At 65.0% G+C, this 14,686-nt stretch overlaps 2 protein-coding genes across 2 annotated transcripts in view; both read right to left on the reverse strand.

The window, feature by feature from the left end:
• SIR3 (ferredoxin-sulfite reductase) overlaps positions 1-3,672 on the reverse strand; it is a gene marked incomplete at both ends in the record, with an annotated part of 4,982 nt that extends 1,310 nt beyond the window's left edge. Inside the window, 7 exons of the mRNA XM_005765254.1 lie at positions 116-466; positions 610-755; positions 1,439-1,523; positions 1,699-1,735; positions 2,077-2,253; positions 2,540-2,616; positions 3,211-3,672. Of these exons, the coding sequence (XP_005765311.1) occupies positions 116-466; positions 610-755; positions 1,439-1,523; positions 1,699-1,735; positions 2,077-2,253; positions 2,540-2,616; positions 3,211-3,672 (1,335 nt within the window). The remainder of the gene's footprint in view (positions 1-115; positions 467-609; positions 756-1,438; positions 1,524-1,698; positions 1,736-2,076; positions 2,254-2,539; positions 2,617-3,210) is intronic.
• Positions 3,673-4,071: 399 nt separating this feature from the next.
• EMIHUDRAFT_213111 (hypothetical protein) lies at positions 4,072-6,077 on the reverse strand (the record flags this gene model as incomplete). The annotated part of the gene is made up of 5 exons (XM_005765255.1): positions 4,072-4,194; positions 4,386-4,574; positions 4,727-4,947; positions 5,132-5,435; positions 5,613-6,077. 5 exons carry the CDS (start codon positions 6,075-6,077, stop codon positions 4,072-4,074), a joined length of 1,302 nt encoding a protein of 433 aa, XP_005765312.1.
• Positions 6,078-14,686: the final 8,609 nt, after the last annotated feature.

Below are 14,686 nucleotides of genomic sequence, written 5' to 3' on the forward strand. Positions count from 1 at the left end.
TGTGAGACCGACCTCGGGGGATCTCGGGCAAGTTCGGGCGATCTCCATCATTCTCGGGTGATCTCGACGCCTTGCGCAAGCCCGTCTTGAGGCGCAGCTCGGGCGTGTCGCGCACGCGGCCCTGCTCGACGTTGACGCCGAGCATCCAGCGGCCGTCGCCCTGCGGGTGCGCGTGCGCGTGGAGGCTTAGAGTGCGGTCTAGGCGCTGAGGACGGGGCTGAGGGTGAAAGGGGGGAGAAGCGCGCTGCGGTCCAGCCAGCAGGCACTCTCCTAGAGCTCCCGCCGCCCCTTTCGCCCCGGGCCCCCCCCTTGCCTGTTCGTGCCAGCCCATCCAGTCGAGGTACTTCCACTCTGGCAGCGGCACCCACGGCTCGAAGCGGCGGCCGTAGTACTTTTCGGTCAGCGTGCGGAAGTCGTCAATGCCGAGCGTGTGGACGAGGTACTTGAGTCGCGCGTTGGAGCGGACCTGCCCGAGCGGCGAACGAGGATAGGGAGAGGGGAGGGGGGGGCGAGAGAAGGGCGCGGAGAGGGGAGGGGGAGAGGGCAGAGGCGGTGAGGGAAGGAGGGGGGGGGCGGGGGCGCCTCGCGGTTGCCGTGGTCGCGCTGCACCGCGAGGATGGCCTTCATCGCCTCGAAAAAGTGCTCCTTGGGCGCAAAGCCGAGGTGCGACGCCGCGCGCGCAAAGGTCTGCTCCGCCTTGTGCGTGCGGCCCATGCCGCCGCCGACGACGATGTTGAAGCCCTTGAGCGTCTTGCCTGCGCCGCCACGCGGTGCCCGCGGCTCAGCTCTGAGCGGCTTCGGGAGTCGAGTTCGCGCCGCCCCCCACAAGCACGGGAGGGGGCGCGCAGGGAGCGCGTGTGGAGAGCGGGGGTGGCGAGATTGGTTCTCTCGAAGGCCGGGGGTGGCGAGATTGGTTCTCTCGAAGGCCGATTCGGACGGTGGGGTGGGGTGGGGAGGTTGCGAGGTTGGGGGTGGGTGGGTGGGAGGCGGGTTGTGTGTGGGGGGTATCGCTAGCGTGCCATCAGGCTCGAGGATGACCACACAGCCGATGTCGTTGATGTAGAGGTCGACGCCGTTGTCGCCCGGCACGGTGAAGGCGATCTTGAACTTCTTTGGCAGGTAGGTGCGGCCGTACAGCGGCTCGATGGTGTGCCTGCGGGCAGGGCGACGGGGGCATGTGGGGAGATGTGGGCGAGATGCGGGCGACCCTCATGTGGGCGAGATGTGGGCGAGATGTGGGCGGAGATGTGGGCGAGAGATGAAGATGTGGGGAGATGTGGGGAGATGTGGGGAGATGTGAGCCAAGAGATGATGGCTTCGAATGATGGCTGTCGTCACGTTCATGTGCAGTGGGAGTGTGCGGTGATGCGGCAGACACAATGCGGTGACGTGGCCATACGATGGGGTGCAGCTGGGTGCGTGTCCTCTCGAGCGCCACTTTGGAAGGCAGGGAGTGCCACTTCCGCATCTAAGAGTGCGGCGTGCCCGGTGATGATGCCGTTGCCGCGGTCCTCTGTGCGCACCTGCAGAAGGCGTGACCGAGCCCAGCACGGGGGTTGTGGGCGCCGAGGCGGACGAGGGAGCAGTAGAAGTAGCGGCTCCATCCTCCCTCAACCCATCTCCCTGCTTCACGCCTCTCGCCCAGGTCGACTCCGAGCTGCTCCTCCATCGGAGATTGCTATCTCGGTGAATCTCGACTAGGTTCGACCTCGTCGAGGTCGACTCCGAGCTGCTCCTACAGAAGCGACGGTGGCGGCGGCGTGGGGGGCGGCGAGGGCGGTGGTGGTAAGGGCGAGGAGGGCGGCGGAGGCAGCGGTGGCGGCGGCGAGGGGGGCGGCGAGGGTGGTGGCCAGGGCGGCGGCGGCGAGGGCGGCGGCGACGCGGCCCCGGGTCCAGATCACACACGAGAATGGACAGTCGAGACTGGGCTGGCAGCGAGCGACGGCCGGAAGGCTACTGGGTTCGAGGGGAAGGCACGCGCGCGACAATGGCCTCGGTGAGTGAGCTCTCTCCAACGAGCCCCGTAGGCAGGTCGCTAGCTAGGAGCCAGCCTTCCCAATGTCGCGCTGCCAGTACTCTGTCTTGTCGGCGGGCTGGCCGTCGAGCCAGATCTCATAGAAGGCCTGCGTCATCGGCTTGAAGAGCTCGGCCATGGCCCGCGCGTACTGGCCGCAGTACTCGTACGCCGGGTTGTTTGGGAATGACACCGGAGGCGTCATCACATTGCGCGAGATGTCTCCGCACCCGCCATACCTGCAGGCACAACGAGGCTCCAAAGTCGAGGCCTGGGTCGCCGTCCACCGCACCACGTTAGGGCTGCCGGCACACAACACGGGCACACCGACGGTTGGGTCGCCGTCCCGTGCTCTCAGCGCATCGCGAGCAAACAAGCGGCTACAGCTGTACCACCTTCGTACTCATACTATGCGTTTCTCGTACCATCATGCCTAAGCTTGAATGCGACAACCGCCGAGCGCGAGAGCGGGGGGGAGGGGGGGGGGGGGGAGGGGGCTGTGTGTCGCATCTAAAAGAGCGTCACGTGTTTGAACCGATGTTTGCAATCGAGGCGATCACGCTCTTGAGGTTGCCCTTGAGGACACCGTGCAGCTGGAAGGCCTAGTGACGAAGGCACGGGATGTGTGGCAGCCCAGCTGGCGGAGGGTGTCTATCTGTGGTGCCTGTGTGTCGCTCCAGTGTGCCGTCTCTCCCTCGCTAGCGGCCTCTTCAGCCAAGTGTCCGGTCGTGGCCTGTCCTCTTCTCCTCCCCTTCTCCTCTCTTCTGCTCACTCCTCTCTACTCTCTTCTCCCCTCTCCCTCTGCTCGTCTTCAACGTCTCTTCTCTTCTCTCATTCCTGCCGCGTCGTCGCGCGTAGGTCGCCGTGCCCCCACTTGTTGCTGATGTCGTCCAGCTCGGCATAGAGAGGGCCCGGCACCTGGGAGGGGTACGGTCACAGTCAGGTAGACTTCTCCACACACACGAGGGGATGGGGCGAGGCCCGGGCGACCCTCGCACAGCTGCACAGACAGGCAGGAGCTGGCTCGGCATTCAATGTGCAGCGCCCAGTGCACGCGGGTGGGCATCGCCCCTCCCTCTCCACAAGGCGTCGGGAGGGTGGACTGGGTGAAGGAGCGGCAGGCGAGAGGGAGAATGAGAGGCGGCAGGCGGGCGGTGAGGAGGCATCGAGAAAGAGAGAGGGGAGGAGAGAGAGACGGCGAGCAGGATTTGAAGACGGCGGCAAGGTTTGGCAGGCGCCTCCCCGCATGGCATCTTGAGCCGCAGCATGAACTGGTACGAGTGCTGCTTGTCCTTGCCCTTGAGGGAGCGGTCCTGCTGCATGTACGAGCCGTGGTGTTTGAGGATGTGGATCGAGTCCTTGCCGACGAAGATCTCGTCGTCCCCCATGTCGGTCCGCAGCGGCTCCTGGAGCAGTCCGCTCGCAGCCTTCACCACCTGCACGTGCTCCTGCGTCTCGAGGTTCGTCCACGGCTTTGGCCACGCGTGGGCGGGCTTGGTCGGCCCGTATACCTGCTTCTCGCCGAGGTCGTCGAAGACAGCCTGGCCACCGTCGTCAGGCTCCATGCGCACCGCCCTCGCCCTCAAGCGCCGCGGCGCGGAGACCGCGGACCCGCCCGGGAGGAGGGAGGGGTGAGGCGGAAGCAGCAACAGCAGCATCGATGTGTGCCTCCCACGCGCCGCAGCCGACTTTCCTGAGCGAGGAGTGCCCAGAGAGTGCCTCTCCCCAAAAGAAATAAACGAAACCCAGTGGGAAGGGGCCCTAGCTAGCACTGTCCCTCTGTGTTCGTGCGTCGCCCATCTCTCCTGGAGATGTCTGCTCTATTTATTTATTTATTAGCTATGCTCTATGCACGGTAACATGTAAGCCAAGTAGGTCTTTGCGGCGCGTACCTCCGCCCGCGCCGCCCAGCGGCGGGCTCCGTAACGCCCGCCTCCTCGATCGCTGCCCCGCGCTCTACCTGCCGTCTCGGCTTGGCAACCCGCTTGGGCTACACCCTGCAGCCTGCACTGGGCCGATGCGTCGGCGCGACACCCTCCTCTACTCCTAGCTCGGCTCTAGCCCAGCGCCGCGTTGAGCGAGGCCAGCCCGCACTTTCGCATCACGTTGGCGTGGATGTCGCCGTTGGTCGCGATCGCGCCGACCACGTGCGCCGGCAGCGCCGTGCCCTCGCGGCAGACCTGCGGTGGGGGGAAGTCTCGGGGTCGAGTACTCATTGAGTCTCTGCCTCGCTGCCTTTGCCGTCACCCCCGCCCCCGCGTGGGCTCAGACCGGCGGCGCGTGCTAACTGCGTGGCACGCGGTGAACTCGGCGCAGATTGGAGGGGCAGCTGCCTACTCAGGCTGCGCCTACTCCTCTACTACCGCCAGACCGAAAAGTCGAGCTCGTTGCCCGCCGGGTCGGTGACGCGCCCGCCGGCCTCCTGCACGAGCAAGACGCCCGCCGCGTGCGCCCAGACGTTGCGGTCAAACGCCTCGGCCGCGTCGGGCAAATCAAAGTAGGCCATCGCCTCGCCGCGCGCGATCAGCCCGTAGGCAAACGGGCCTTTGGCTTGCAGCGGCTCGCCGCTAATGCCGAGCTCGGAGGCGAGGGCGGCCGCGCGGGGCTGCGCCGCCGCCTCGCAGCGGATGACCTAAGTCTCAGAGGATGAAGGCTCAAGAGGAAGTCAAGGAGAAGAAGGATGCTCTCCTGCGCAGGGCTCATTCGGCTCACCACAGAGGGGCTGAGGCTAAGTTCAACGGTGCCTTGGGTTGGAATGAAAATGAAGCAGGAACGCTTACGGACCTCAGCGCCGAAGTCCTGCACGCCGGTCGTCTTGTCCACGGGCAGCGGGCCGTTGTCCCGGTCCGGCCGCGTCCACGCCGTGCCGACAATGTCTCGCCGCCCGATGAGCGCGCGGTCGACGCGGATGCGCACGTCGGTGCCGTGCTCTCCTGTTGAGTGTGGTGATTCAGTCAGTCATCAATCAATACATGTGTGCATCCGTTCTCCTCGGCCCCCTCGGGGGCTGTGCGCAACGCACGAGGCGAGGGCAGGGGGGATGTGTCCAGTCGCGGCGGCTTGTGATCTCGCATCCCACATCTCGGCACATCGCATCTCGTCACGACTCGGCTGCACCTCCCACCGACCGCTCGTACGCGCCAATGCCCTGCTCCGCCCACATGAGGCTCCCCATCGGCGGGGGAACGGCGCCGCTCTGCCCGTCAAAGGAGACTGTCATGCGCAGCAGCTTCTCGCCAGACATTGAGTTTCGCGGCAGGTTGGGGAGGGCGATTGCGCACACGACGGGCCGGCCGTACTCGAGGAGGGAGAGGGAGATGGCGGGCTGCTCCGCCTCGGCCACCGGGCTCAGCACCCACGTGCGCGGCCCGAGACCCGCGCGCACGTTTCGCGTCAGTGCAGCGGCCAGGCCGGCCTCGTCCTGCGGAGCACTGGAGCAGGGTATCGTGCGGTGGATTCGGGGTGTCGCGTGTGAGCTGTGAATTAGAGCGGAATGCAGCTGGGATACAGCTGATTCGTGTCCTCTCGAGTGCTAGGCCAGAAACCACGGATCTGTGCTCGGCATCTCGGGGGCCTCTGCCGTTTCGAGCGTGGCGACCGGGTCAGGGTACGGAGGCACAAAGGCATTGACGCACGGTGTGGTCGCGCCGAGCTCGTTGGCAAGTGCGAGGGCAGCCTGCCGCGTCTCGGCGTCGCAGCCGGCGAACGACTCCGCGCTCTCCGCCGCCATGACCGCGTCGCCCTCAAACTCGGACGCGAGGCCGTCACACACGAGAGCCTGAGTGGCAAGGTTGACTGCCGCTACGGGTGCTTTGCCCACGCCGGCCGCGGCGCGAGAGACGAGCTGCAGCGCCACGTCCACCTCGCGGGCGAACGGAGAGGAGCGCTTCGGGAGCCAGGAGCGCTTGTCGACCTTGGGCTTCTTCGCCATCAGGCAGGCTCCGGGAGCGCGAGCCGGGTTGGCGCGAGCCGAGGCGGGAGCCGAGCGCAGGGCGGCTCGGGCATCGAACGTCAGCGCGAGGGTCGACGCGGCGAGGAGGAGGCTGGGCAGGGATCGCAGCATTAGCGCTGATGGAGCCAAGCGCGGAGCGTGGCAGCAGGGGTCGGGGGTGTGCTTGGAGTGCCGGAGCGGCAGATTTTTCTTTTTGGCAGGGTTTGTTTTTGCGCGCAACGCCTTCTTTTCTCGCAATGACTGCCCCTCGGCGCTCGAGCCGCCTCGCGCCACCTCCGCCGCCGCTCCCTCGCCAGACACGCCGCCGCCCGCCCGCCTCCTCGACCTCCCCACGGACCTCCTCGTGCGCATTGTCTCTCGCTGCGACCCCCTTGACATCGCTCGCGTCGCGGCCGTCTCTTTCACGGCTCGCTCGCAGAGCAGGGCATCCGCTTGTGGGCGCAAGAGCGCGGCCTCGAGCTGCCGGCGCAGCCGGAGGGCGAGAGCTGCGCCGTGCGGTGGCTGTGCTATTCGGCGCTTCTTCGCGAGTCCAACCCGCCGGCGAGGGCGGCGGCAGGCGAGCGGCACAGCGTCTTCATCGACGGCGGGGGGCATTTGTCGTCGTGCGGGTCAGCGGCAACGGAGGGCGAGGAGGTGGAGGAGGAGGACGAGGAGGCACCTTTTGGCGTTCTCGGCCACGGCGAGGGCGTGACGCAGCTCAACACGCCGACCCGGCTCTCCTCGACTCCGGGTGACGAGCGCGCCGTGAGCGTGTCGGTTGGACATGGCCACAGCCTCGCCCTCACCGCCGGCGGCGCTGTCTGGAGCTGGGGCTGTGGAGACTGGGGCCGGCTGGGCCACGGCGACGAGCAGCTGCAGCTGCTGCCCAAGAAGGTCGAGGCCTTTGCTGGCCAGCGCGTCGTCGCTATGTCGGCTGGAGACTGCCACAGCCTCGCCCTTACCGCCGACGGCGGTGCCTGGAGCTGGGGCGATGGAGACTATGGCCGGCTGGGCCACGGCGACTGGCAGGACCAGCTGCTGCCGAAGAAGATCGAGGCGTTCGCTGGGCGGCGCGTCGTCGCTGTGTCAGCTGGGTACCAACACAGTCTCGCCCTTACCGCCGACGGCGCTGTCTGGAGCTGGGGTGAGGGATCCTATGGCCGCTTGGGCCACGGCGACAGGCAGACCCAGCCGCTGCCTAAGAAGGTCGAGGCCTTTGCTGGCCGGCGCGTCGTCGCTGTCTCGGCTGGAGTCTACCACAGCCTCGCCATCACCGCCGACGGCGGTGCCTGGAGCTGGGGCCATGGCCGCTTGGGCCATGGCGACATGCAGCGCCAGCTGCTGCCCAAGAAGGTCGAGACCTTTGCTGGCCAGCGCGTCGTCGCTATGTCGGCTGGAGACTGCCATAGCCTCGCCATCACCGCCGACGGCTCTGCTTGGAGCTGGGGCCATGGATACTATGGCAAGCTGGGCCACGGCGACTGTCAGCAGCAGTTTCTGCCGAAGAAGATCGAGGCGTTCGCTGGGCGGCGCGTCGTCGCTGTGTCGGTTGGGAAATACCATAGCTTCGCCATCACCGCCGACGACGCTGTTTATGCTTGGGGTCTGGGCGAAAGCGGCTGCCTTGGCCACGGAGAGGACCTGTCGCACCAGCAGCTGCCCAAGAAGATCGAGGTGTGGGCGCTGGGGCAGTGAGGCAAAGCAATGTACGGTACGGCTAGCTAGTATGGCAGGCTAGGTGTTTCATCTCAGTTAGTGGCTCATCTGCTCTAGAGGCGTTGAAGCCAGTGGCCCGCGGTGTGTGTGTGGGGTGTGTGAGACTCACTGAGTCAGTGAGTGTGAGCATGACATGATGAACATGAAGCATGAGTGCGCCCCCTGGCGGACGATTTTCTTTTCTCGCCTGTTTTTTGCAAACAACTCTTTTCCTTTTTTCCTGGGTTCTGTTCCAGGACTCGCCGGGGCTCCGCCCCAAGAGACCTCTGCGCTCTGCGGGAGACTGGACACTGGAGGTGCCAGAGGTGGAGAGCGTGCATGCCGGTGCGTGTGGGTGCACGTTCTGTCGGCTTCTGGGTCCCTGTCGTGCTGCTCCAAACGTAATCACATTAGTCATTACGGCGTTGTGTGTGCCTCTACTCGCCAGAGTCTTCGCACAAACGCACCGGCTGGGGGGCGGGTGGGTGTGAGGGAGCAGCGGGCACATTGCACACGCGGAAGAAGCGCAAGGCTGGCTGCCGGCTGCACGGGGGACGGTGCGCCTCAAGCCTCACGCGACTAGAGCCAAATTACGGAAACTCTCGAGGAATGGTTCGCCATACTCCGCGTCGGTTACGCTCGCAGTCGCGGCCGCGCGATCGAATAGTGGCGCCTTGTATGCCATCCACAGTTCGGAGAAGGATGGCTCCATGTTCATGTACTCGCGCGAGCGTGGCAGAACGGACCAGGTCAGTAGCCGCGGGATGTGCAGATCGTCGCGCTCGCAATCTGCGATCAGCGCCCAAGCGCTGTCAAAGTCCTCCTGAATGTCGTCGTCGTCACCGTCGTCGGCACTGAGCTTCACCTGAATAAACTTCAGCGTATCGTCGTGCGGGTGGTTCTCTGGTGCGTAATTGTAGTTGGCAGCTATCCACCCGTACGGGTCCTTGATGATGGTCATAACCTGGTCATAGTCGGTTGGCAGCGTCGGGAAACGAACCGACCATTCGGTATCGTCGCTCTCGTGCGCCGTCTCACGTTGGCCGAACGTGCGATGTATCGCAGCCTCCCAGTCTTGCGGCGTGTACCTGGCTCCGCGGTAGCCAGGCCCGACGCTGGCACGGCCGCCACGGTAGTCCGGATTGCAGCTTGGGACTGTGCCATTTTCCGGCAAGCCAAGCGCCATATCCATATGCACGAGGCGCGCGCCGCCCCGGAGTTTAATCAGCCGGAGGCGCGAGATAAGCTGCCATTGGAGGACGGCGTCATCGCTGGGCACTTCCAACAGCCCTGGCACCGCCACAGGGAAACCGCGTGCGGCGTACTTGGCGAGCCGGAGTTCGTACGACGGCTGCCGCGGCCACGCGTGCAACGGATTCAAGAGCGTGCGTGACTTCTTGAAGGCCGCTAGCGCGCGCGGCAGAGCCCACACCGTCATGTTGTGCACGCTAGCAGCGACGGAGGGGTTGCGGCTTTCTGGCCCAAAGCCAACGCAGCAGCAATCGACATCAAAGCCACAGAGAACTTCCGACGGGCTTTGGTAGATGCGCAGGATGATCTGCACGTCGAAATTCTCCCAAACCTTGTAAGTGCCCCGGTATCCCTCCCGTTCGATCTGCCGTCGACACCTGATGTTGATCGTGAAGAGGGTCCGCGTGATCCAAACGGCATGACACTTATGCTCCAGCTCGCTGCAAATGCGGCGGGACAACTCAGTAGCGTGATTTTCAGCCGCATCGCCTTTCGCACAAATGAACACGTCGACATCGCCCGATGCGAAGAACGGTCCGGCTCTGGGGTCTCTGAGCAGGCAGCGCACGACCGATCCGCCCGCAACGAACCAAGAGCAGGCACTGTCCGTTGCGCAGGCCGATAGAGCATCGATGACGCCGGGATAATACTCGCGAAAGGACTCTAGCGCCTCGTAGCTACTGCCAACGAGCTTGGACGTATCAACAGCAGGCGAGATGTGGCTAAAGCACACTGGGTAGGTGCTCCGACCTGCGGAGCGTGCTGCAGCCTTCAAGTCGACAAGGCCAAGATGGCGATTGTTAAGCTCTGGAGCGTCACGCTGTCGCGCGAACAGCCAGCGCATCGCATCCTCTGCTTGCCGGTTGTACAGATCCTCTCGCTCTAAACATGCAGCATTCACCACGTGCGCACTGAAGAGCCATGCCATCGCCGGCAGCAGCAGAAAGTCTGCCTCATCCAAGAGGGCGCTGGCCATTTCCGCCGAGACCTCATGGCTGATGAGCGGCAGCTCTCCCGCCGGCCAGCAGTTGAGGAAGCGGAACACGTGCTCATACAGCTGGCCATTCGCGCGGCTTATGCGCAATTCGCCGGACGATGCGTCCCCCAGGTGAGCCTGCTGCCGGAGCGCCGCTGCGAAAAAGGTGTCCTCGTGCTTGGACAGCACGCGGCCGGAGACAACGTACTTGTGCCTCCCGATGATCACCATCATGGGCTGCTCGTCCTGGGCCATCTGCAAATTGTCCTCGCGGATGAGCTTCTCTTCGACCACGCCTCTCGTCGCTGTGGATCCCTGCACCGTGACTCGCACCGGCACACGACCTGCGGAGTTTGCTGAGCCGAGGGTGGTGCCAGTGAGGCCATTGAGCCCGATCCCAGCTCGCGAAGTGAGCCCGTGCAGCGTGACTCTTGAGCCAGCGACGAGCTTCGCGCAGTTGGCAGAGAGTTCGGTCGTGCCGGGGTCAGCCATGTCCCCCCCCAGCGTCCCCCGTATACCAGGTAGCGCGTTGCACCATCGGTTGTCGGGTGGGTTCAAACTTGTGGGGTTGCGGTCGCAGGACCTTGAAGTGCTCGGCCCGCTGATCGCAGTCGCTCGATCGCTGGTCGGGTGGGTATGCGAGCAAAAAAGAAATCAATTCCGCAGAGGTACCTGGTACTGAGTCGGCACCGAGCCGATCCTGCCTGTACCTCTCGGCCATTCATGAGCCGCTCCTGCCTCCTCCTCTGCGCCAATTTCGCCGCGCACACCGCGGCGTCGCGGCACGCGGCGGCACCGCGCCTCGCGCCCATGCGACCTGCAGCGGCCGCTCACTTTGCGGGCAAGCGGCACGGCCTGCCACAGCTCTGTGCGGCAGACCACGACTACGAGTACGAGCTCGAGTTCGCTGCCCGGGTGACCCGCGAGGCAGGCGAGCTCGTCCAGCAGGCGTCCGAGGGCGGCGGCATCGTGGCGGCGCGAAATTACCTCAGCTTTGAGCTCTCGCACGAGCCCGCCATCTCCCTCGGCGCAGCACATTGGTTGGCGCACGTGGATGACCACGTCGTGTCGGTGGCGCTCGTGTCTGTGGAGCACGGGCCGGTGGTGGGCGTGTGCTGCCGCCACCGCTCCGACGAGATGCTCTGCGCGGCGACCGACGCGGGCACGTGGTACTCGACGGGTGACGAGGCACCGACGGCCGCGCCTGACTGCGGCATGGCATCAAAGTACGCAAACGTCGTCCATGTCCCGTTTGCAAAGAGCCCCGAGGTGGAGCTGGCGGTCGAGGCGCTCGCCGCGAGGATGCCGGTCGACGTGCAGAAGGCGCCCGCCGAGCACTGCAACTGCTGTTGCGAGGGGCTGTTTGAGCTCGTGAGCGGGTGCGAGACACTTCCGAGACACCTCCGAGACACCTCCGAGACACCTCCGACCCACGCACAGCACCGCGAGCGTCTCTTCACGCCTCCAGCGGTGAACAGGCGCGCAGACGTGCACATCGCGCCGCCGGAGCATTGCTTCGTCGGCTCAACGCCGGTCAACGTGCTTTGCGCGTTCGAGGTGCTGCTGCAGGAGTCGGGCGGCTGCATGAGTGACGTGCTGGGCAACGACATTGACTGGGCGGTCGCGATCGAGTCGGGCGCGCACCGGGGCGGCGTCCTCGCCAGCGACGCCGCCTCGCACTCGTACATGCTGCACGCGATGCACACCGACCACGCCTTTGGGGGGAGCCGCCTCTCTCTCCCCCGCCTCGCCGAGCACGTCGCTCGGGGAGGCTTCCGCGTGGAGCACGTCGGCGGCGGCAGGCACACGCGCGCACGCACGCGCGCACGCACGCACGCACGCACGCGCGCACGCACGCACGCACGCACGCACGCACGCACGCACGCACGCACGCACGCACGCACGCACGCACGCCGCTCACCCACGCGCACCGCCCTACTTTGCATGCCATGGGGCTCCTGTCCCTCTACCCAATGGATTCGTTTACCGTGCCTTACCTTAATTGCAGGCACGTCGTGCTGCCTGATGGCCCGGGCAGTGACCACGGCGGCGGCGTCCGCGACGACGACGGCGGCGCGCTCCCGTTTGCGCCGTGACTTGTTTGCGCGCGCGAGAGCGCGCGACCTTGGGTGTGCAGTCTCTGTGTGCGCGCCGGGCGGTGTACGTGGTCGTCAGGCGCATTTACCATCTTCGGGCGCTTGAGATGTCAGTGAGAGTGTGTGTCGTATGGAGACGGAGGTGTGGCGGCGCGGTCTCTTAGCTTTCCTCATAGTTACCTCAATGGGTCTTGTGTGCGTTATGTGAAACTTGTGTATGAAGAATAAAGGCTGTAGGCTGGTGGCTGTGTTAGACCTATTGGTCGCTCCGCGCTCGGGAACCATCTAGGCCACCTCTTGCGCAAGAGCGAAGAGGTGGCGGTGGCCTAGTTGGTTCACGAGCGCCGACCAATTATGAATTACTCTCGTCGCCCTGAATGGTTGCCGAGGGGCCAGGGGTTGTGGAGGACACCGCGATACCGGCGTGAACACAACTAACTGACGGATCCGCTCCTCACAGTCGCACGCGCCGCGCTGCGGCGCGTGCGACTGTCTTTGTTTGAAGTCAAAAGTCGAATCAGAGCGGTGTCGGCGTTGTCCTCCGTTTCCTCCCCTGGCCCCCCCGTCCGGGACCGCTCCGAAACGCACGCCGGCGAAACATCATCAAGCTGCTGTACGGCGCCGGCGATCGCCTTCCCAGGCTTAGCTAGACTGAGAGATATTGTGCACATGGTTGGTCTCTACAATATATACACTGACACTTTACCTCCCAGAGCTCGTCCCGGTCCGCCACGGCCATCCTCGGCCTCCGGAGGGCCCCTGGCCGCGGCGCGGTGCGGCGGCGTCACAAATCCGACCACAGAGCACCGGGACGCGGTCGGGCGATCTGAGGTCCAACTAGGCGTATGCATTGCCCATCCAGGGCTATCACCTGGACCCATCAACAGGCGCCTGCGGCGCCGTGGTCACGAGGTGTTGTTCACACGATTCGAGGCGGCGATGCACAGGTTGCTCCTCTACGCTCTCGCTGCCATGAACGGTGGTCCCTTCTCGACCGACCCAGTGCGCAGTGGTGCAAGTGGACTACATTTCACCTCTTCCCGATGCTCTGCGTCGCAGCCTCGCGCACAGGGAACTTCTAGTTGTTGTAACATTCTTAACACATACGACGGACGTCCTTGCGCGCGGGGGTTATGGCCTACGACGGTCCAGCGCTGGGCAGCGTGATGGCTCCTACTCGAGGCGCGACATGAGTGTACGAGGACCTCAACGCCTCGGTTTGGCGAACCAGCATGAGGAGCGGAGCCGCTGTAGCTCCTCCCTGCAGCTTGCGCGTCGCGGTTTGACCGACACCCATCCACCGCGCATACTGCGGCGGCTCTCCAGCTCAAGAAGGCTTCCCGAATCAGTGGTCCGGACACCCTGCTGAGCCTCGCGCTGCAGTGCAGCCAATTTGCGCGGCCGTGATGGCCATGCGCGAATCGAACCGGCGCGATGTTGTTCGGCACTCTAGATGGCCTGAACATGCTTGCGCTCAAGTCTCGAGGTCTGTGTTCCAACTTGAAAATTAATAAATCCGCTCCGACCGGCCTAGTGCAGGGGGGGTACGACCGAGCAGTGTGCGGCCGCTCTTGAGCATCTCTTGAGAGAGTTACATCGCATGGTAGATGCCATTCGGGCTGCGGCTAAAGCTTTAAAAGTCGAAATTTTCCACCATGGGGTCTAACAAGGCGCGGGCGAGATGGCTTCCTAAGAACTAAGAAGCCGTCGCCCCCACCACAGGGGCAGTCACACGACTCCCCCTCCGGCGCCCGCCCCACCCCACCCCGACATCCCCACCCCACAACCCCGCCCCACCCCGACCCGAGCAACCCCGCCCCACCCCGACCCGACCCGACCGACCCCGCTCGGCCCCGCCCAGCCCCATCCACCGGACAACCCCCAAAGCCGCAGTCGGCTCCGGCCCCCGCCTGACCCCCACCCGCGCGCGTGCGCCCGCCGCCTGCGCCGCCTCCCCCATGCGCGCCTATGAAAGCAGCCACCCCGCCCACCGCCCCGCTCGTCGCCCGCCGCCTCGCCCGGCCCTCGCGCCCGCCCGCTCGACCGCCGTCCCCGCCGGCAAATGACGGCCGCCCCGCCCGCACCCTGATCCTGTGGCCTCGCAAAAGAAATCGACGCAAGACCCGTCTCGCATCCCCTCACCCCCTACGGCTTGCCGCCGGGCATCATCTCTCAGCACGATGCGCAAGTATTCGGACAGGACCTTTTGAGGTCGTCATCTTTGCACGCTGTGCAAAATTCATCGGAATAGCCTTCTTTTACATAATTGCAGGGCACCGCGCCGTCGGGCATCATCTCTGGGCACGATGCGCAAGTAGTCGGACAAAAGGTTTTGATGGCTTCATCTGTGTTGCACGACGTGGTGCAAAAGACGCCGGGAGCATTTGTGTCTTGTTCGTCTTTCATTGCAATGCACGTCGGACCGCCGGGCAGCATCTCTGGGCACGATGCGCAAGTATTCGGACAGGACGTTTTGAGGTCGTCATCTTCTTTGCACGCTGCGCAAAATCCGTCGACGTGCTCCTCTTTCTCATCAATGCACGTCGTTGATCCGTCGGTGTACCCGTCGGGCATCATCTCGGTGGCGAGCGCGCCAGCTTTGCTCATCGAGAGCACCTTCGTCGTGGCGACGCCCAGCGCACTCGCGGTTAGCAGCACGGCACCCAGTGTCTTGCGGCGCATGCCATGGTTCGCAGGAACGGGTGTTTCCATGGCCCGAAAGC

This window comes from Emiliania huxleyi, assembly GCF_000372725.1.
Source record: "Emiliania huxleyi CCMP1516 unplaced genomic scaffold EMIHUscaffold_56, whole genome shotgun sequence".
NCBI lineage: Eukaryota > Haptophyta > Isochrysidales > Noelaerhabdaceae > Emiliania > Emiliania huxleyi.